Genomic DNA, 22127 nt, shown 5'->3' with positions numbered 1-22127 from the left:
AGCCGGAGCTGCAGCTGAATCGCGGTACGGTCATTCTTATCAAAAAGTCTTTAATAAAATAAAATAAACGCAAAGAAAAAGTATTTTACGATCTTTTATATTCCTAACTCCTCAGTGTTTTATCAGGGCCTGTTTGGATGAACACAGAGCTGAAATCCTGGAGATGGGAAATGTTTTTAGATCAGTTAATGAGGGCAATTTCACACGGCACACTTGACCATCTCCCACGGCGCACTAGTGTGCCGCGGCACACTGGTTGAAAAACACTGTTTTAGTCCACACAATTTTCTCCTAAAGTCGCACTCTGATCATCTTTGGATCTTCTTTCAAAGCTTTCCCAGTGGTATTTTAATTACAATTACGCTGTTTTTAGCCTAAATAAAAAAAATTGTACGTGCAGTAATTTATTTCATTGTCGCCCACTGAGTTGTGGGCAAGACAGGTTTTGGGGAGTTAGCCTGTGCTAATTTCCCATCATCCCTTATCTAGCTTACAGCCCCTCAAAACCACGATCTAACATCTGTGGTACAACAAAAATGGTGAGCAATATTGAAGCTATCCAGCCAAACAGTTTTCAGCCTGATGCCAGTTCAGACAAGGAAAACCAAGAAGTTTCTGGATTTAGTTGGGTTTGGAGAAGAAACCTGGAGGTCTGAAGTTGCAGTCCATAATGCGTAGCTTACTTTCAACATTTCAAATGTTTGCAAAATAATCTTAATTTGAAGATGAATAGTACAGAAATTTATGTCCATCCATCAATCCATCCATCCATCCATCCATCCATTACTTTCACTCACTCACTTGGTCATATATAAGGTTGCTGGAGCCTATCCCAGCTACTCTTCGGTGAAAATGGGTTTCACCCCAGACAGGTCCCCAAGCCAGTCCATCCACAAACAACAACATACTGGGATTCACACCTAAGGGACACATTTGGGGTCAAAATTGGACCCATGAAGCCTATTTTTAAGCTGTGTGAAGAAAAACTCCCCCATGCATGAGGAGAACATGCAAACTCTACACAGAAAGGAAATAGTCAGGATTTAAACTGGGTCCTTCTCACTTAAGAGTGCTAACCACTACACCACCATGCAGAATAAAACTGTGTTTTCCTAATTATTTATCCATTGCCAATAAGCAACAATGTCAGAAAATAACGACAAACTCCCCCCATCCTGTTGTCTAGGGGTTACAGGATGAACACTGGTTGCCTAAAAATGTGTTGCTGTAACGGCCCCATAGCCGTAATATGGTCTGCAGCTGCAGGTGAATGTGGAGTCGACCCAAAAATGGTGCAGCGTCCTGCTTCACTTGGTAAAACAAACAGGCTTGATGCTGGAAACCCTAGACCCGATCCGGGGACCGCAGCCAGCGGCCGCATTCCACACACCGGCCGTTAAAATACCAGCGAGAATCAGAGAGTGGCGCTATATCCACAGCTCCAACCACAGCTAGGGTAACTGCACCCATGCAGGAAGGTAGGGGTGGGGGCACGCCAGGCCACGGCTGCCTCACCGCTCTGATTAAGGCAGTGATATATCTCCAGTAAGTGCTACTACACCTGGATGGAGATGTCCTGCCAGATTCTTCCTAGAGAAAGGTCAGTCCATTAGAGGGAGGCACCTGGGAGTAATGGCGATGGTAAATCAAAGAGGATTACAGGCGGAGACAAGCCGTCCCCCGTTTGGACAGAGCTCGGCTGATTGGACAATCTGTCACAGTCCCGACCGGCTGCCAAGTCTGGCTTCGGCGACAGACTGATCTCTGGAGGTATTTTGGATGCTGCTTGATAAATCATTTAGTCTGGAAAAGCAGTTAAATCTACGCAGAGAAGTAAAGAAATCACAAAGCGATGAGATTATTTACATAGCCAGCATCAAAGCTTTTTTATCAAACTACCAAAATAAAAGCACGAAAACTCTCGTCCTGAGGATGGAGGGAACACACCAAGCAGAAAACATCAGAGATAAAGTCTCAGGATGAGTTACAATAGACCTCACAGATCATAGACGCTGTTTACTCTGAAGGACGTTTGGTAAGATCACGTACCAGGTACCAAAAACATCAACGTTTGGCGTTTATCTCAACTGGGATCATCTGGATTATCAGCAGTTGTGTGCAAAAGTACTCAGATTCTTCTTCTGCCGTGAATCGTCCTGATTCCTCCTCCCTAACCAAAGTTCGAGCATTAATTTTCCTGCAGATACAGCCGAGGCCTTGGCGTGGAGCGGCCGGGGGAAAGGGAGGAGATCCTGAGGGAGACTGGTAGAGGAGGAGGGTTGGGATGTGTTCATAAATAAAAGGGAGTTGTGTACGATGTTGACAGCAGGGTGGTCTGGTCCTCGTCATAACCCTCCACGACTACTCCTTACATTCCAGCGTCCGGGGGCCTATCCCCGGCGGTGCGCACAAAGCTCACTCTCACGCTCAAGGCTCAGTTCAAGGCTCCGGAGGTGCAGTGTGTGTGTTGGGGGGGGGGGGGGGGGGGGGGGGGGCTTGGCCAGGCCTCATCTGTCGGCATGCAGAGAAACACACAGAAAGCAGGACGCTCTGCAGAAACTATGCATGCAGATCCCATCTGCTGAGGAAACTCAGACGCAGTGACGTGTCTTCTGACCATTTAAAAAGCAAAAAACTTTAGCAAACTGTCCCACATCTGCAAAACCGGTAAACAGAACATCTTTAGCCGCCTGTTTATGATGTTAGAGAGCAAATACCAGCAACCGTATACCGTCACTTAATGGCTTACTCTAAATTGCACCTTGTTCTCTCTTGGTTTTTTGTCCATAAAAGTACAAATATTTGAAGTCTGAAGTAGTCAGACTCACCCAACTGTGTTGTGAGTATCCCATGTGACTGAGCTGAGCCAATCCCGTTGTCCAGCAAACACTGATACATTCCCTGATCCTGAGAAGTCACGTCTGTAACAACCAGCGAGGATCCGGATATTTGGAAACGGTGCGACGGTGGAATGGGATTGGCATTAAACAGCCAGGTGATGTTTGGGGAGGGGTTTCCTTTAGCCACGCAGGTGAAATGGGCAGACGAGGCTACGGGCAGGTGCTGGTCCACCAGGTTCTCCAAGATGTGGACGGGTTCTACAGAAGAAGAGGGAATAAAACGCTGACTTCCTTATCTTCTGCAGACAGGGTAATAGAACCTACATGTGTTTTCATTACCAAGAACATTTACTGTATAGTCGGCTCCCATCACAATCCCCATCTCGGTGTCAACCCCGCAGGCGTACGTCCCTTCGTCTGCGCTCCCCAGCGCCAGAAACTCCAGGTTGTTGTGGCGCCGCCTGTGAGTTGCCTCCAGTGTGAACTCCTTGCGATTCTTGAACCATTGGACTGTGGGTGTCGGACTTCCAGACACGAGACACTCCAGCATCAGCGGCTGCGACCGCTGCACGGAAAACGTCTTTGGGGCGGTGGGGTACTCGACGCGCACCTGGGAAGATGCCGGCGAAGCTGAAGGAGTGGAGAGGCCACATTAACTACAACAGCAGCAACAACAGCTCACACCAGAACGCTCCACACTTACACTTGACTGACAGCTTTATCCCATGAGACTGGACCGTTTCCTTGGTAACAGGGTTGATGGCACCACATTTGTAAACGCCCCGGTCCTGTGCTGTGACAGAAATGATCTGCAAGCTCCCCGATGGAAGGACTAAATATTTACCTGGAACAACAAAGACCAAACATTCAGACTGGACAAATTTGGTCTGCTTAAAGTGAACCAGAGTCAGTTTCCCCCAATAATCCGGAACAAATGTTCAATCTGAATACACCCAAGCAGACTCTGGTCCGGCACCAGGAACAGGTCTTGGACTTATCGTTTGAGGTGCGTTTCGGTTTGTTTCTAATCGGACTGAGTTTCGGTTCGCTCTGAGATTCCTCAGTCTGAACAGGCTCCGTTCAGGAGCCAGGAGTTACAAGGGCTTTGCCCCGCCCTTGTAACTCCTGGCCAATGACTGAAGAGAGTATTTTTGTTTACAAGCTTTGGTTCAAAACAGGAAAATGTTTTTGACAGCAGTCTGAATGCAGATCAAACGTAAGGTTCAGGACTCGGTCCGGACCAACAGACTTCCAGTCTGAATACAACACCTGTTTACCCTTAAATGCCGGAATTGTCGCCGATAATAGGAAATAGCCCTTTTTACAGAAGTACTTTACATTGTACATATGTATAGTGTAAAGTACTTAGATTAGATTAGATTAGATTAGATTTGTTTATTAATCCCACGAATGGGAAATTTCCTTGTCACAGTAGCATGGAGTTTGGCACAAGTATGTACAGACAGTAATGACAAGTTAGACAGACACACATTTGAAAGAATATATACAAAAGTAAGAGTGTTCTGATAAATAAACAGGGAAAGAGATGTGCAGGTATATAGAGGTCATCTGTATATACTTCTGTAAAGTGTTGCATATAAATGTACTTTTCTCAGCTTAAGAATCCGTTGGAATTGCATTAATCGCGTAAATGGTCAAAGGGTTACGTCAATTCTAAGAGTGTGTTTGAAAACGTTTCTCACTTTGTGAGTGTCTAAAAAAACAAAAGTTACAAAACAAGGACATCCTTTTTGTAAAGTCTTGATGGCAGGGCGAACAAATAAGGGTCTGTCAAACACCTTTTGAGGCTTCCATCCAGTTCCCTCGAACTTTCAGTCTGGGATGGGCTGGAGGGACGCTGTGCGGTAGAGGACAGTCTAATCGGACTGTGCTGCCTTCCTGTACGGACAGCAGCTTCTGTTGGCCATCATTATATTGCAATATTTCTGCAGAAACAAAAGAAACAAACAAACAAATATAGCTTGGTTTTGAATTGCTTTCTGAGCAGAGCAGCAGATATCAAACACGTTCTGAGCCAGGAGGGAGCGTGATGGGTTCTGCTCGAGCTGAGCTGTTTGTGTTGGATCGCTGCGTTTGTTTATTGTTGCAGAGATTGATTCTGTTCATGCCTGATACTGCTGCAGATCCGAGTCAGCCTCTTAAAACAACTGCCGAGCGAGCGAGCGAGCAGCAGGAACACAGCACTCTCACACACAGGAAAGCCCAAAGCTCATTAAGGACACCAGTCAAGAGGTGTCTGGACGGCTGCCCAAGTCAAAACTCCTACCACTTCCTTCCCCGCCGCCACTCAGCAGAGGGCGACTGGGAATATGCATTCTTCGTAAGCGCTCAACACTTCCATTTCTCAAGGCCGCTTCCTGTCTTTCTTTCTTCTACGCTCTTTGTAGTGAGCTGCATGCACATAGAGGGGTGATTATCTGCATCCGTACCTGCTACGGCCACACGAGCCAGGCGGCTGACGATGGCCGGCCCGTGGTCTAAGCGTGCCACGCACTGATAGACGCCGGCGTGGCTGGCTGTGAGCGAGGAGATGATGAGAGAGCCCCGTCTGAGCTCCACACCAGGCAGCAGGTTCTGATCCAGGGGGAGGCCTTGCAAGCGCCAGGAAACGGCCGCAGATGAAGGACTAACTAGACACTTTAGACGAACAGTAGAGCCCGGACCCTGAACCAGAGAGGACGGCTCCGTGAGGAAAGACAGATACTGAGCTGTTGATAAAAACAAAAGGACAGCTTCAGAACAAGAAATCAGGGGCTGGAACAAGAAATCAGGGGCTGGGTTGAAAAGAGTACTTTCTTATGGCTTTTTTCTCCAAGAAATTGTATTTCATTCATCTATTCATTTACTCAGTTATTTAAAATGGCCATTGAAAGTGTATTTCTGTGGTACTGGTGGCAAAAGCTCTGCGAGGAGTCACAAAACCCAACTCAGCCCTTAGGTTTATGTAAGACAGAAACATGAGGTCGACACTGTTGACTGTAAATAAGACCTGGACCGAGCAGGTGTGACGTGACTCAGAGAAAATGGTTGACTTACGACTCCAAAGTCAATTCAGTCGCCATTCTTTTAGGATACGGACGCCGCTGTGTCAGAGCCAGACGTCATCAGTAAGCAGGGATGAGCCCGAGTCAAACTGAGTCAGCGTTTCTATTGGAACCACTTTCACCAATCAGGGCTAAGCTTGTCGGAAGTTCACTTGAACGTGAGCTTCACACAATCTGTCAATCAAACGGTTTGAATGTTGGATGTGGCAGCCAGCAGGCTCCACCCACTTCGATTGAGGCATCTGATTGCCCAGTTTATAACTTGAATAACATTCATTACATAAATAATATGATGAAAAAAAAATTATAAGGAACACGTAAACAAAAGGTACTACCTTTTGGAACCAATGGGTTGTACCTTTTACAGTTGTTGACACATTTCCTATAAACCAAACAACTAATTTTTTTACCTTCAAAATGCTATTTAAAATATTATTATTGACATTTATTTGTGTTATTAACTAAGATTTTAAATATATATGACCTAGCAAAAACTTAATCATTTTAACAGCAGAAAACATTGGTGGTTTCTGCTGCTAGAAGTGAAAATTGTATTAAAATAGAAAAAGTTTCAAGTAATATTTTAAGGAAAAACGAACAAGAAAACAAAACAAAATGTTCGGTTTTTTTTTTGTAGAAATCCAAAAATCATTTGTAATAAAAAGCAACAATAATTGTTTAAGTTTAGGGAAAATGTAATTAGATGGTTAACTCCACAGCATTCCAAACCTACATTCTCATGCATGACAGCAGCATTTTAAACTGTAATTCAAACTAAAATGGGTACAGGTGTATAAGGTTTTTCATTTTATTCGTTTATTATAAGCAGCCTGAGACAACTTTGTGGTTCCGTGCAGAATATTGGAAATACCCAGAAAATGATTTTTTTATTTAAAAACTTTAATATACCTAAAACTTTACGCACTTTGTCAGATTCCCTTTTTAAAATATGAAAAATATGAATAAAATGCAAATGTTTGGTTATATACCTTTATAAACACCAAAACTAGGAGTTAGTATGAAGTATGAGACGGAATATACTTTTAACTTATTCTTTGGTTAAAAGAGCAACAGTTTCGGTGAAACAAATAAAGAAAATCAATAAATTTAAAGCCATAAAGGCAAAAAAAATTGAATCCAATTGAAAAAAATAAGCTCAGTCATTGAAAAATAGGAGTAAACAGGAGCGGAGGTGATAAAACATCAAACTTACATGAGCAGCTGATGAGCAGGGTGTTGCTGAGACACAGCACAGTAGACAGGAGGACCCTCAGGCCCCTGTCCATGGTGCTTTTTGACCCCTGCCAGCAGCCGTACTGTCCGGTTCCTACGTCCTCGTCTCTCCAGAAAACCTGGAGTAAACAAACGAGATCCCAGGTTACCGTGACAACGTGGGGATGGGGATGCAAGAGGCAATCACGCTCCGAAAACAATCCCTAAAAGAGAGACGAGGTTTGTGATATAATCCTGTCCATCAGTCCCGATCTCCCAAACACATCCTCCTTTTCACACTGTTTGATCTCCCCTCCCCAGCGTGTCCTCTGACCCCTCTTCTCACCCTCTCAAGTGTCCCAGCAGCCTCCCTGCCTCCTCCTTTCCCACAACCACCTCTGCTAACTGAGGAGCAGGGCCTGCTCTCCCCCAATATCACTCTCTTGTCACAGTGTGCTGCCCTCTCTCTTAGGTTCACTGTAGCCTGAAGTGCAGGCCAGACACGCAGGAGGAAACAAGAGGAGAGGGAGAAAAGGAGTGGAGGGCACGTAATTAGGAGAATTCCTCTACCCTTTTCAACCAGACCCCCTCTGAAGGCAGCGCCTCCTCCCCCTTTTCCCTGAGAGTAATCCGGGTAAAGCTTTGATCCCCGATTCCTGGTTGGTAGCCAGAGTTGGAGCCTGAGGCGGGACGGACAATGGCCGTCCAGCTGTGACATTCAGTCCCGGCGCTTCAGTGGCTTGCAGGAGCGCCGGGACTGAAAGCGCGTTGCCTGGGTGGGATGGCAGAAGGTGAGCAGGTTTGTAACCCTCATTCTCTGGCTCAAAGGGTTGTTTCAGATGCTCAGGTCAGTTTGGTTAGCCTCCCTTTGAGGAAGAGTTACAACCAACAAATCAAACGTGCTGCACTTGGAGTGTCAAAGCAGAAAGTCTTTTCCTCGCACTGCGTTAAAATCTAAACAACCAAAACAGGCAAGGGGGCGCTAACTGCAGCGTACAGGTAAACATGTGCAGCACCTTTTGACCTCCTGGTCCTCAGCAGCTGCACGTTCACTCAGGACGGGGATTTACTATAAGTCTCCTGGAAACCTCCTGGAACATGGTAACATCTGAGCAAAAAACACGTAAACAAACCCAAAAGTTACTCTTATTGGGCAGAAACCTGTAAAGTCCCACTCTGATCATCTTTTTATCTCCATTCTAAGCATTCCTAGTTGTCTTTTAATTATGATTATGCTGTTTTTAGCCCAAATCCCAAATCAGCGGGATCAGTGGGTCGGACAACCCTGCCCCCCTTGCCCTCTCCGTTGCTGAGAGTTCTCCGTTTACATGCACTAACATTACAACAAAAATGTCCAGCAGTATTAGAGCTATCCAGCCATACAGTTCTGATCCAGATTCCAGCTCAGACAAGGAAAACAAAGATGTACATGGATCTAGTCGTCTATACGGGTGCATCAGAAAGGGGCGGAGCAAAGAGCCCAGCGTCGCAAATACAATCTTTTTCAAACAGCATACTTTTTTTTTTTTTTTTTTTTTTTAACTTGTCCTGTCCAACAGCTAGGCAGACAGATGAGAGCTGAGGGCCTCTTGGGTTGGACATATTTTACTTTAACAAGAGGGGTTATTAATCTTCAGACAAACCAAAGGTATGTCTGAATAAACCCCTTTTGTAATTGAGGCCAAACTTTATTAATTTCAAACATGTCTGAAAATCTTTGGTGTTGGACCGGACGGAAAAGGAAAGAGGGGAAGAAGAAAGAGGGACGTTAGAGAGAGGGGGGGTAGGGGGTGATAATAGGAGGGGAAGGGGGATAAGACCATGAAGCAGCATAAAGCAACAAGTTTACTGGTTGTTAATCATTATGGTAAGGTTCAAATGTAAAAAAAAACAAAAAAAAAAGGGCGGAGCCTGTCCACACACACACTCAAATGTTATAAACACACCTGTTAGTTGCAAGAATGTCCACCTGTCGACATGTACACAAAACAGATAGTGTTCACACGCATACTTATGCCTTAAAACCAACTAGTGTGAAATATTTCAGTCATTCAGTCTGTTGAGCTGACACCTGTGCTCAGGTGAGTGTTTATGTTCTTCTAAAATGGATGGTGGAACGTGAAAAGAAGGAGGGAGAGTGCCCAGCCATCCCCACCCCAAGACCCCCACCGCACCAGCAGCGGCAGCCGGATTCCCCCCAACACCACACGGGAACCGGCAGGGAACAACCGCCGCCCGGGCGACCAAGCCCGCCACCCAGGCCAGGGCCAGCAGGGCCGCCGCAAGGCCCCCAGAGCCAGAGAGCAGGGAGGCACGGAGGGAAAGAGGGCGCCGCCCCAGCCCAACCAGGAGAGCAGCCCCCCCGCCGCGCCGGGAGAACCCAACGCAGGGCCCCACCGGAGAAGGACGCCCACAGCCCCAGACGAGCACCCCACCACCACCCAGGAGTTCCGGGCATCCCCCCGCCCCAACCCCAGGTACGGGCCAGGACCCCCCAAGGGAGACCCACTCCGCACTCCAGGCAGCCATCCGCCCGGCCAACGGTTGGTCCAGGGAGGAGCGAGGCAGGGGCCCGCCGCCCCCGCCCAGGAGGGGGGAACCCCGGGGAAAAAAAACAGACCCAAACAGCATACTTTGGTCTGCTCCTGCTTTACGAAAATTTGAATAAAGAAATACTCAGAAATGAATTTTCGTAATCAAAATCTTTTCTACGTGTCTTTTATCATGAGAAACAAGCCACACGAACATTTAAAATAGGGCTGCACGATGTGAGGAAAACTTGCGATGTGCGATATTAGTGATCAATATTGCGATAACGATAAATTTGCGGTAAATAAACAAATAGAAAAATAAACAAAAACATCATTCCCATTTCATTGCAACAGTTTAAAAATTATACTCCAAATGACCCTCATCGACATGGGGGACAAACGTCAGGGTGGCTAACCCTGGTCCTCAAGAGCCTCAACCCTGTCTGTTTTCCAATTCTCCCTAGACTGCTCGATAATGATAACCAAAATCAGGTGTGTTCAGTCAATCAGGATGTGAAATCACTTGAGTCAGCCAATGAACAGCAAGCTGGTTAAGGAGAGCTGGAAAACGGGCAGGGTTGAGGCTCTTCAGGACCAGGGTTAACATAATAGGCCTCCATCTGATTGGTCAACAATGGGAAGGCGTCCATCTGATTGGTCAAACCATAAAGGGATTTATTTGATTCGTTAAATGCTTCAAGCTGCTAGAAGATTGTTTTAACACATTTTGGGTTTGCGATTTATTGCGATATTCGCCGTCTTTTGCGATATACATATTGCAGAGCTGGATATTGCGATAACGATAAATTTGCGGTATATTGTGCAGGCCTAATTTAAAAAAAACAAATTTGATCAGAATGGGTCGGATTGCTTTCATTGCGACGTGTACGAAGATGCTAGAGATGCTGGGAAGTGGAGGCGGAGGAGTTCGCTTCTCCAATCTGGGTTTAACGACAGTACAGGGAATGTCTGTGGACCTGCTCACGCTCAGCCTCTCCGTGGAGCTTTTAGGGGCATCCAAGGAGGAGGAGGAGGAGAGAAGTGGCAGGAAATAATAAACTCCTCCAGCTCCTGGCTCACGCCCCCTACTCACTCCAAGGTCGGAGGTCAGGGAGGATGGAAGGAGAGGAAGAACCCGCTCCACTGGGGTAGCAACACATTTTTACACATTATTAAACACTCGCCAGAGCTGCTGAGGTTTCGACCATGAATGAGCCCCTCGCCACTTTAGGATGAGGTCACGCCCCGTATGTCCCACTAGCATTTCGGGCTCAGGTTTAAAGGTTTGCACGCTCCATCAGGCAGATCAAATCCACCTCTCGCAGCCTGGCGTTTCTCCATGCTGCGAGTTGCAACAGGCCCCGCACGCCGCCCTCATGTCATCAGTGGAAACTATCGTTCTCACTGCCGGAATAATAATATATGATTACAATAATAACACCAGAGCTACAACGACGCGCAGCCAAGCATGGGCACTCCAGCAGATGGAACAGTGAGAAACCATCAACCTTTCTCCATCCAGTTTTTTTTTTTTTTGGGACCCGTTAGATCAAATATCTTCCTGAAGTTCCGACTGGTTGGTCTTGTGTAAACACACGCACAGCTGCCTATCGGAGCCCCCGATCTGCCACAACGAGGAAACACACGAGCATCGCTCCTGCTCCTTATCAGCTCTGCGACATCCGCCACCATGCGGCCTCCTCCCCAGTGGAGACAGACACTCTTGGTGTGTCTCGCGTCCTTCACCGCACAGACTCGCCACAATACTCCGACTGCAAAAAAGAAAAGGTTTCTTCCCTTTATGTGTGATCTGTTTGTGTGGATGAATGTTGGGTTTCTCTAAAGCTACATTCACACCGCCCTCGGAAAGACGCGTTCAAGCGGCCACTTCCAATGAAAAGTCAATGTAAAGGAAAGTGAATGCGCATTTTGGGCTTCCACGTCCAAAACTCCCACTCTCATGCGTTCCACTACCGTACAAAATGTGAGGCCGTTAAAGGCACGTCAAAAGTTAAACCAGGTCCAACTTTGACCAATCGGGTCTCTGGTAGTGACGTGCGGGTGGCTTCCTTTTTTTTTCACGGAACTGTGTCAACCGTTTGAAAATTGATCATGAAGGAGAAATTACGAATTGCCGTTTGTGCCTGGCTGGAATCACACCAAGTCTTGCATATATCGGAACAGAGCTATAAAAGAAAAAGTCTGGCGTAAGTTTCACCAGATTTGCACCGCTTTGCCATCTTGCACCAAGCCTCTTCCAGCTGTGGTGGCGGACGTGTGCTAGTAAACAGTAGGAAAAGCAAAAGAAGAAGAAGCACTTCCCTCCTCATCCAGTGTGAACGCCACAGGCCTGTCACATGTGAAAGTAGGTTGAGGGCAGTGTTCTTTTTCCTCTCACTTGATTCGACACACATCTCAATACATGGTCCACAAAGCAACGCAGAGAAGATTAAACCAACTTTGTGGCGATTTTTACATAGATGGATACAATCTAGATATTTACGAAACATCTGGCGTTTAAAACTGTACATGAAAATGCTTTTTGGGACTTTTTATGTTAAGCAATAAGGCAGCACCATATGAGGAAAACTTGCAATATCAGTGATCAATATTGTGATGACGACATTAGTTGCAATACATGAAAAAATAGAGAAATAATCAAAAACATACAATGGTTTACATCAAATGAGCGTCAACAAAACTTAAATTATGCTCCAAATGACCCTGGTCTACATAGGAGGCGAGCATCTAACATAAAAGAGCTGCATCTGATTGGTCAAGTGCATAAAGGTATTTATTCGATTTGTTAAATAATTAAAGCTGCCATAAGATTGTTTTAGCACTTTTAAGGTAACCATTTATTGCAATTTTCGCTATCTTTTGCGATACGCGTATTGCACAGCTTGATATTGCAATAACGATAAACCTGCGATTTTTTGTGCAGTTCTGTTGAGCAACAATAAAACCTGGCATTCTGGGTCTTTTAGACCGTGGTTAAAATAAAGTGTGTCATATCAATTTATTCAGGTGTTGGTTGACGTTCTGTGGGGAAAAAAAAAAGAAGAGCTATCATTGTACACGCAACACACATCCCTCCCTCTGTGGTTCATCTTCAGCCAATTGTAATTGAGATTTGATCATGTGATCACTGACTGTATGTGAGAACTGGATTGACTCGGCGTGACAGAAAATGGCTCACTTGAGGCACAGACGAAGTGTCGGGCGGCATTTTTTCGTAGACCCAGTAATCGTCCGTGGACTGTGATTGGTCCAAGTCGGTCATGGTTTCCACGGCAACCACTCTCAATCCGGAGTGAGCTTGTTTGTTAGGGCTACACGAAACCTGTCAATCAAACATTTGGAACATTCAACGTGAGACCACCTACTTTTATTGAGGCATCTGATTGGTCAGTGTATAACTTAAATAATTTGCACTGCAGGAAAATAAAAAGGGAAATAAATTAGGATTAGCAAGAACATGTAAAAAAAAGGTAGCAGAGCAATAATATTTATTCTGACACATTTATTTCACTATGGAAGTCTTTGGGAGTTTTGGCCTTAGGGAGGCAGCAGGTACTTCCTGTTTGGTAACCGAGGGGGGGGGGGTCACTCAGTCCAGTTCTCATAGGCAATCGATGGATCGAAACTATTTTTGCTTTTTAAACCAATCTGTATCCTCTACATCCCTAGTTTCTGTGAAGATGACAGACCAAACGAGCATTTCAGGGAGTGTAGGAGCAAAGACCCGGTGGCTGGTCGACCTGCTTGGGGAAACGCTTGGCTGACACCACTTGGCTTAAGGGTGTAAAAATGAGAAAAACATCTGTTTTCTTAACCCCTTTTTTGTAACCTTTATGTATCCATGCCGTCAAAAATTCAAAACTCAACACAGGAAGGGAGCGATCCGAAGAACATGGGGGGATCCCTGGCGATGACACGGAGGAAAACAAACACGCTGACAAGCTAACCCTCAGGAAACAGAAAAGGGATCTGGGAGGACGGTGGGGGGGTTCGCACCTGCACTTTCGTCTCCGGCCTCCTCTCTGCAGGAGCTACTTTAAGCCCGTCTTCCCCCATGCGGGGAAGGCCCATATCCCCCCCGTCGCATTCAGTAAACAGGGACAAAAGCAGCCGGGCGAAGCATCAAAGACCTGGAGGGTGGAGGAGGAACAGGTCGCGACTAGTGCCTCAGAAACCTTCCAGCTTCCCCAGACAAGCACAGCCCCCGAATCTGAAACCAGTGATCTGATCATCCAAAGAAAGAGACGTCAAGGGGGGTGAGAGGATCAGCGAGGTGTAAGAAGAGACTCTGGTACAATAGTCTGATGTGACCTGTGCTCTGAAGCCGGCGCGTTACCCCGAACCTGTCTGCACTCGCCCCGCATCCCTCTGACAGAGGATCTGCACACATTCCTCACATCTACACACTCAGAGAACCACGGACACAAAGACCAGAGACTCTCAACAGAAAGAGATGGGAGATAAATCCAAACTGAGTGATGGGAGGCAATTGGGGGAAAGGCAAAAAAAAAAAAAAAGGAGATGGGGGTATGAACGCTGCCAAGCTCCAAATCCTCTCTCCTCCCCTTCTCATTTGGTTTAGAGATAGAAGGCCGCTGATAATACCATCCATGGCTGCCAAGGAGCTCCTCCAGAGAGAACGGACTCTAAGGAACCATTATGTTCTGCTGGTCGGGTCAACCAATGCAGCCCAGGGGACATCCAATGAATGGAAACACCAGTTTGCTGGGGTGGCCTAACTGCACTGTTACGGGAAAGGGAGGAGGGGTGGTAAAATGGGTACCGAAACTCACTGCCAAGTTGGTCCCGGTACCGACGTTGGCGTAGTACAAGCACCGCATGGAAACACGGGTTTCAGTGCTTCATTTAAAACATGTTAGTCGCTTGTATTCTATTCGGTTTTGCAGCACAAAATGATTCAGGCCAATCATTTTATCTTTCCAGCGATTGTGGGCGGGCTCATTTAAGAGTGGGCGTGGCTGTAGGGTGGGCGGAGCTTGATTTGTCGAAGCGAGCGAAGTAAAAGACTAATTTAGCGACCTGATGTATAAGAGTGGCGTTTGCTGTCAGACACAAGGTGCTTAACAAAAGACGTATATAAACGTTAGTGAAAAAAAAAATTAAAAACGTCAAAAGACCCATTAGATTAAAAGCAAATAAAAGAATAGACATAAAAATTAAGGAAAAGTAGAAAAAGGTCAAGTATGGCACTAAAGTAAACCAGCTGTTTATGAGAAACAAGCAAAAAGCCATTACAAGAGTCTGACCTAAACTTTCCTGCCAGAGTGGAAAAAACGCCGCGCCTCAGCGCACACGGAGACAGCTCCTCCCGTTAGTCTGGGAGGTGATGAAGAGGCCAGAGCGGTCCCAGAGCGGTCTGACGCCGGGGGCATCGCCGTGGTGTGGGATCAGAGCGCAGCAGAAATGAAAAAAGGGAGGCCCTGGGGCATCAGACAGTCACATCCCACAAAAGGCCTGTTTACCAAGGACACACACCCCCACCTCCTCCCAACAATGCGTCCGTTCACCACAACCCCGACCCTCAAAAGTGCCAGGGCCGGGACCTGGGAGACAGAGCTAATTCCAGCCTAAGGCCTGTTGGCCGAGGACACAAACGGAGAGCTAGAGTGGGGGGGGGGGACTGAATGGTACAGTATGTAAGAACCATCTTAATTGGCGATTGTTCTGAAATGTCTTGTTTTTCCTGGGAATTTGTGAGGAGGGAGGCGACGGAGGGTTTCCCAAGGTCCTGAACAGTGGGATTAAGCGACGGGACGAAACTCAATAGCGGCCTCGGACACTGGAAACAGATCCACGGGTATCGCCGCCACACAAGGCCACCTTGAGACCTTTTGGGAAGCCCATGTAACTAACAACCCTCTGCTTTTGTCTAGGCACTCCAGGCCCTTCCAGCTGATTTCACAGGCCTTTCAGCCCCGGAGGGGAACACGAACTCAGACGAAAAGGTAATTCTGATGGAGAGGTGGAATGCACAAGGCAGCCTTCTTGCCTGCAGGGTGTGTTAAAGCACTGAGAATGTGCCAAGAGCCGGATTCATCCCGGGAAGGGAAGGGAAGGCTGGGTCTGTGGCACAGGAAGCCACATTCCTACATATCACTCTTGATTAGTGAGCTGATGGGAAAACTTGCTCGCGTGGTGCAGGCGAGGCTTCGGGCCTCGGCAAGGTCCGTCGGGATGACGTCTGTTTTTCTATTCTGTTGTGTGGGCATACGGTGATGTGATCCAGCTGCACCCCTTTCTCCGTTTCTCGTCCCGCCCCAGCTCTCCTGGATTCCATCACCGCTCGCGTCTCCACGGCAACGGGCGGCCGAGACGCAGGCAAGAGTCTCTGCTCAGCCTCCTCCAGATAAGTCTCTGGCTCCAGACCAAAAGGTACTTTCAAACTAAAACACGCATTAAATATTGAGATTTTTTTAAACAAGCGCAGCGAAAACAAAATGACAAGGTGTCCAAACAGATATTAGCAAGAGTTTTACCGAGTCTGTGCGGGAAAAACAATTTTTTGAGAGGCGTGAGAAAGGAAAGCACAGAAGAGCAGAGTTTTCATTTGTCAGGGAGATGAATGTAGTCCGAGCATAGGATGAATCGGTGGCCGTAGATCCGTGGAGGGGAGGATTTATGTGACAGAAGCCCTCAACCCCACAACCAGCTGGCTGAAGCAAAACAAATACACGAAAAAGCGCTTCCAATATCATTAGTCTTCTCCGCCAATTCCACAAATCTCTTGCAAACAAACCGGCTGCCTCACGCGTCCTCGAGACGAATTCCCAAACAGATGAGGAACAGAGTGAATTCTTTAATTGGTTTGTCTAAATGTTTACTCTTCTCTCCTTGTAGCACTCCCGGCTTGTTGGTGGCGACGCATCAGATCGCTCCTGGCCCTTCAAATAAAGCAGAAAGTCATCTAAAACCTTGGAGAGGAACGACTTGTATTCTGTCATAACTTTCTAGTTAGGTTTTTATCCCTGATCACGGTAGAAACTGATCTGACTGACTAACCAGCAGCTATGTCTTTGAAAAAAGGGGTTCCTGTGCTCGCTGTAAGGCCACATGTTGGAGAAGGGAAGGCTTAAAACGGCACCACGACCACAGGCAGCAGCGGCAGTCGGATGAAACAGCCCTTCAAACAAGAAGCCTGTTTGTCAGCTGAAGCGGAGGGCCGGCCTCGCCTTCACACAGTCCGCCGCTGAAACAGCGCCTGCGTTTTGGCGAGCAGAAAACCCGCCCAAGATGGGCTTTACTGGTAGGAACTGCGGTTGGGGATGACTGGCGGGGCAGAGGGTCACGAGCAGGAAGGGGAGAAGCAGGAGTTCAAATCACAAACAGGAAGGGAAAAAAAGGCGGCATGGGTTCGGTTCACTGGTTCACTCCCTGAGGATGTCTGAGGAACGACTGGGGAAGAAACCAGCCGGCAAGACTTCATCGCGTCTGCCGGCTTATAACCACAGGAGTCAAATATAGCAGCCAAGCCGGCCCAGCGGCACTCCCTGCAACAAGAACCATCGAGGACAACAGAAATCACAGAATGGCCCAAATTCTGCAGAGAAACAGAACAAAGTGCATTCAGCTTTGGAACACCCATGCATGTGGCTTTGGGTCATTATACTACTCAGAACGAAGACTATATATATTCAGTGGAGGCCGGCCGTTCCTCTGCAGACAGCAAAGCAGATGATGCAGTCGGGGCCCAGTTCTGCAGGAAAACAGAACCAAAAAAGTGTGCTCCGCTTCTGAGCAGCCATGCGTGTGGCTTTGGTTCCTTATCACACTAAGAACTCAGACATTTGTATTTAGTGAACCCCTGCAGTTCCATGACGTGAACTGAGAGCAAAGCAAAGGATGCAGTCCAGCACGAGTTCTGAAGAGAAACAGAACCAAAAAAAGGGCCCTCCGCCTCTGAGCAGCCATCCGTGTGGTTCCTTATCATACTCAGGCGAGCACAGGCGTCTATATATGTTTAGTGGAGGCCTGCAGTTTCATGGCTTGAGCAGAGCAAAGCGTCCTGAGAGAAGCTGAGCTCGTGGCCCAAAAACGCCTCCCTGCACCGCAGCAGCAGCCTCCAACATCTGTTTTTGCTGCTCCCAAAAAAAAAAGAAGAAAAAGGCAGTTTGTTTGTCTTTACAATTACACCCCGATGTTTCTCATTTCATCTCTTGAGTCTCTCGAAAGCCATCATCGAGTTTCAGGTTCCGAATCTTTCTAGAAACACGATCGGAGCCTCAGCTGAAAGGCGGCGTGCACGTCAGCCCAGCTCACCTTTGACATTTCCGAGAAGAGGAAGCTCGGCGCCTATCTGGAACCTCCTGGAGGTGTTTGGATCAGCTGTCAGGGAAAGCGGCTACGGTGTGTGTGTGTGTGGGGGGGGGATAATGAGCTCAGGGCAGATAAGAGGCGCTGCTAACAACAGACTAACATAAACAGGAGCCGCACGTCCCGCTACCGCTCTCCCCGTCTGTCCGTTCACCTGCCGTTTTCTCTGTTTGAGCCTCTGAAGGCAGAAAGTAAAGACAGCGGGGCTCAACTCGGACATTTTTCCCAGCAACCCTCCTGCTCGGGGCTGCTGGGCGTTGTCAATCAGCACCCCCTGGATCTCTGGCACACTGCCCAAAAGCCTCCTCTGTCCATCTAAAGGGGGTTTGAGGCTGAGAACTTTCCCTGACGAATGGGAGCTGGAGCACCAAACAAGTCAGGATGGAGATCAAACATTCATGTTTGGGAAACTTGTAGCTGATGAAAAGTAAATAGGAGAATCAAAAACTTTCCTCTAAAATTAAAAAATGGGGAGATTCTTCAGAAAAAAAGGATTCCTTAGAGTTACACCTTAGAATATGTGCCGCCAAAATAAAAGTATGCGAGGTAAGTGAAGAATTTTTGGACACTCTCCCAATAAAATTATTCGACATCTTCGGGTTTGATGTAAAAATATCTTTGCGTCTTCATTTTGTTTACTTTTCCACTGCACTCTTAAAACGTCCCAATCTTCTGGCACACTGGTTCTGTAACCGTCTCAATCAAACAGCTGCTCGCATAGTTCAATGACTGACCAATCAGTCAGTCATTGAACTATGCGCCTTCAGCTCGTTACTAAATCACCTTTAGCAACAATTTAGGCTTTTTTCCCAAAATATAGGGCCTTTTTTTTTCCTTTTTCTGATCAGAACTTTCACATTTAAAGCAAACTCAAAAGTACAAAATGTTGCAGGTCCTCAAGCAACCACTGGGGGCTGGTCTCCATCAAAGCTTTTTCCCATTGATTTCAATGTTAAAACTTGTTTTTTTCTTCACACTGCGCTCTTAAGGGTGGACCAAACCAGCTTAAAAGTACACCAATTTATATCTGCTACCTTTTTAACTCAAAAGAGGAAGAAAAAAAGGAAACCAACGAGTCCTTTAACCATCATATGTGCCATCAGCTTGTCAATAAACGATGTTTACCAACAAAACATTAACTTTCTTGAGATTTCTGCAACTTAGAATTCTGATTTTGACTTTTTTCTGCTCAGAACTATTTTTCTGCTTCCACATTTGAAGCAAACCCAAAGGTACTAAATGTTGCAGTTCCTTAAACGTCCACTAGAGGCTGGTTTTAAAAGAATATCCCATTGACAACCATTTGAAAAATTCAAACATTAGAGCAAACTTAGAACTGAAGTTTTTTGTAATTTTTTTTCTGTACTTGTGAGGACTGTGAGGAGTTATTTGTTGTTGTCAAATGAGCCGTTTCGATTTTCTTAGCACCCTGTTTTAATGGTCCGGTGGGTGGACCCATGGGTGGACTCAACAGAACTCTGACTTTGCTTTGTCCCACCCGATCCCCCATTTGTCTTTATGACAGAGTTGGGTGCAGTAGACTTTGGCCGTCCAACTTTAGGCTTCGTTTAATGACGTTTCCAGGCAGTTTGGTCCTCTCTCAAGGGTGCAGTGTAACAGCAAACCAAACCACGTGAAGGTATGAAATATAGTGACATTCCCCTCAATTTGACGTTGTCTTCTGGACCATCGCGGTGTGAAGACACCCTTCACTCGCCGTGGTCACCTTTACTGACAATACACGTCCACATCTGAGTTCGGGGAAGCTTTCGCACCTTTTAGCGAGCTCCTAAACCTCGCAGAGATTTTTTGCTTTTCGGTATAAGAAACGTCAACATTGTTTCTCATTTCTGACCTCATTTCCTGCCCGCACCCTCTCTACAGCTTCACCTCAGCTGTTCTGCGACTCATTTGTCACATTTGCAAATATAATACAGCTGCAGAAAAAGAAAAAATCAAGAGGACCATTATGAGAGCAGGGGCCTGGTATCATTACACATGCTCGCATTCAAATTGCCCACTTAACATAGTTTTCCTACAGCAACATGTGTTTAGCATTAACGAGTGCCCTAATGGCTCAAACATTACTCAAACGGCCTTAATGGCAGAGCTGTGCTTTGTGCGGTTCTGTCCGATAAGCGCCAGGTCACTAATGGTTTATTCATTTCATCCAAAACACGCTGAGAAAACGGGAATACCAAAATGACCCTCTCCTCCTCTGGAACAGGGATCACGCTGCAAACACAAGATGTTGTGTTTGGGTGGAAATCAAGTGGCGTTGCTTCAATTTGGTTGGTTTTCCTTAAAAACAGGGAACCTTTTGCTTTCTGGGACAAACTTTCAGTTCTGTGAACCAAAAGGAAACAACAAACAAGAATCCCATCCAGAAGAAAGAATTAGGAAACAAGCAAACTGAAACAACAACAAAAGGTGATTTCTGAGGGAAGTTAGAGGCCCTCAGAGGATCAGAAAGCCATCGGAAGTGTCTCCTTGTCCCCAACAATGCAGGAGCCACTGTTTGAACTTGAAAGTGTTTTATCTGAGAGCAGCCAAGTGTGACTCGCTGACTGCAAAGTCACGCATTCGATACTTTGTTCCAGCAAAACTTTGTGTCCTGAGGCTCCAGATTCAGAAAAGTCTCAGAAATGCTGCAAAAAATGTCATTTTTGGACTTTTTCTTTGTATTTCTGCTTGGAATAATAACTCACGTTTAAGGCTCTTCCATGCATCCATTACCGCGATTTTTCTGTCCAAAAAGTAAAGAAACCTAAACTTTTGGCGCAAAAAGCATCTTTAAGTTGTTAAAGTGCTTCATATTTACCTTGTGTTACTCGGATATTCCAACGCAACTTCAAGCAGGTAGACTTTTAGAGCCGACCCTGCATTTTGGAGTCTCTAGTCCAAAACAATCAAAGCTTCTTCTGTGGAGAAAAGAGCTGAACCTCCAGATCCAACAAACAACGACCGAGTGGGCAGAAAAGCAGCTTTTATTTTCCTCCTTTATTCGGTTTTATTCTATCCAGGAAGACAAAAAGGCCGCGTGTCTGCCGTGGAGGTGTGAGTGCGGCTGTTCACCAAAGCAAAGTTTGGCTTTTCTGTCTTTCGGTCACCTAAAAGTGAGCAAATGTTGGAGTGGAGGTTCGAAGAGGTTTAGGGAGGTGTGGGGCCGTGCGCGCCCGCGTCCCCGCGCCAGCAGCGCAGACTTGGAGCGGACGCATCAAACTGCGGCGCTCCGGCGGCTTTTTTGTTGCTCGCAGCCCCGCCGGCCTGCTGCGCCTCCGCGGACGCCCGTGCCGCGCCTCCCGTGCGCAACTCCCCTTACCTCTCTCGCAGGAGCGCAGCCGCGGAGAACCGTCGGGACTCTTAGCGGCCAGACGCATTATTCTGCTGGGAAATCCGAACGGGCCCCTCCATGAGAGCCGGGCTCAAAGTGCGAGGGGACGGCAGGAACGTGGGAGGCGGTGGGGGGGAGACTTCTCTCAGAAGGTGCGACTCCTACCACCCCCCCTCCAGGTCTCCTCGGCGTTCTCCCGGGGGTCCGCGCGCGCTAGACGGCGCCGTAAACTTAGTGTCGCTCCGGTGGCTGTGGCGCTCCGTGTCCGCGCTGCCTCCTCCACGCACGCATCTTTGAAGCCGAGCTGGAGCTGCTCAGCAAATCATGGCAGCGGCGAGGCTCTTCGTCAGACCAGGAATGTCCCAGCCCCGCAGTGCAGCGCGGCTCCTGGAGAGGGAGGGGGGAGGCGGGGAGGGGGGTCGGGGCGGAGGGGGGGGGGGGGGTGGTTTACACACCGAGTCCCGACCAGCCTCCCGACCCCAGAGGAGGACCTCCTCCTCTTTCCTCCTGGACGCATAAATCCACCTGAACCTCACGGAAAGGCGATTCAACTCACTTTGCGCCGAATTGCAACCGAAAGGACTTCAAAGGGAGCGAGACTCTGGCCTGTGCTGACCTTATCCAGTCCAGATTATTCACATAAACCCCAAATATTCCAAACTGTATCTCAATAACAGCACAAACCATCATGGATTGAAGGTGCTGAAAGTCAAAGTTTACATTTACGCACAAACTTCTCACCAATGTTATAAGTTGCTTTGTTCTTTCAGGCTCAACTCTTCATTTATTTAAA

The 22127-nt window shown here is 47.1% G+C and overlaps 1 protein-coding gene across 5 annotated transcripts in view; it reads right to left on the bottom strand.

The window, feature by feature from the left end:
• Window positions 1–21706, bottom strand: part of cdon (cell adhesion associated, oncogene regulated) — a 36292-nt gene extending 14586 nt beyond the window's left edge. For 3 of the 5 annotated variants that reach the window (XM_023961498.1, XM_023961499.1, XM_023961500.1), the window contains exons 1-7: window positions 21323–21706; window positions 7119–7257; window positions 5291–5569; window positions 4640–4786; window positions 3544–3684; window positions 3180–3470; window positions 2829–3098 (exon numbers count right to left, since the gene is read on the bottom strand). In XM_023961498.1, the coding sequence (XP_023817266.1) occupies window positions 2829–3098; window positions 3180–3470; window positions 3544–3684; window positions 4640–4786; window positions 5291–5569; window positions 7119–7191 (1201 nt within the window). In that variant the 5' untranslated portion in view covers window positions 7192–7257; window positions 21323–21706. The remainder of the gene's footprint in view (window positions 1–2828; window positions 3099–3179; window positions 3471–3543; window positions 3685–4639; window positions 4787–5290; window positions 5570–7118; window positions 7258–21322) is intronic. The other 2 variants (XM_023961501.1, XM_023961502.1) reach the window with 1 other exon arrangement.
• Between the last annotated feature and the right edge of the window lie 421 nt (window positions 21707–22127).

The sequence above is a fragment of the Oryzias latipes genome, chromosome 13 (assembly GCF_002234675.1).
Source record: "Oryzias latipes chromosome 13, ASM223467v1".
Lineage (NCBI taxonomy): Eukaryota > Metazoa > Chordata > Actinopteri > Beloniformes > Adrianichthyidae > Oryzias > Oryzias latipes.
Note: the sequence above shows the minus strand (reverse complement) of the source record. Positions and strands in the feature narration are given on the sequence as shown.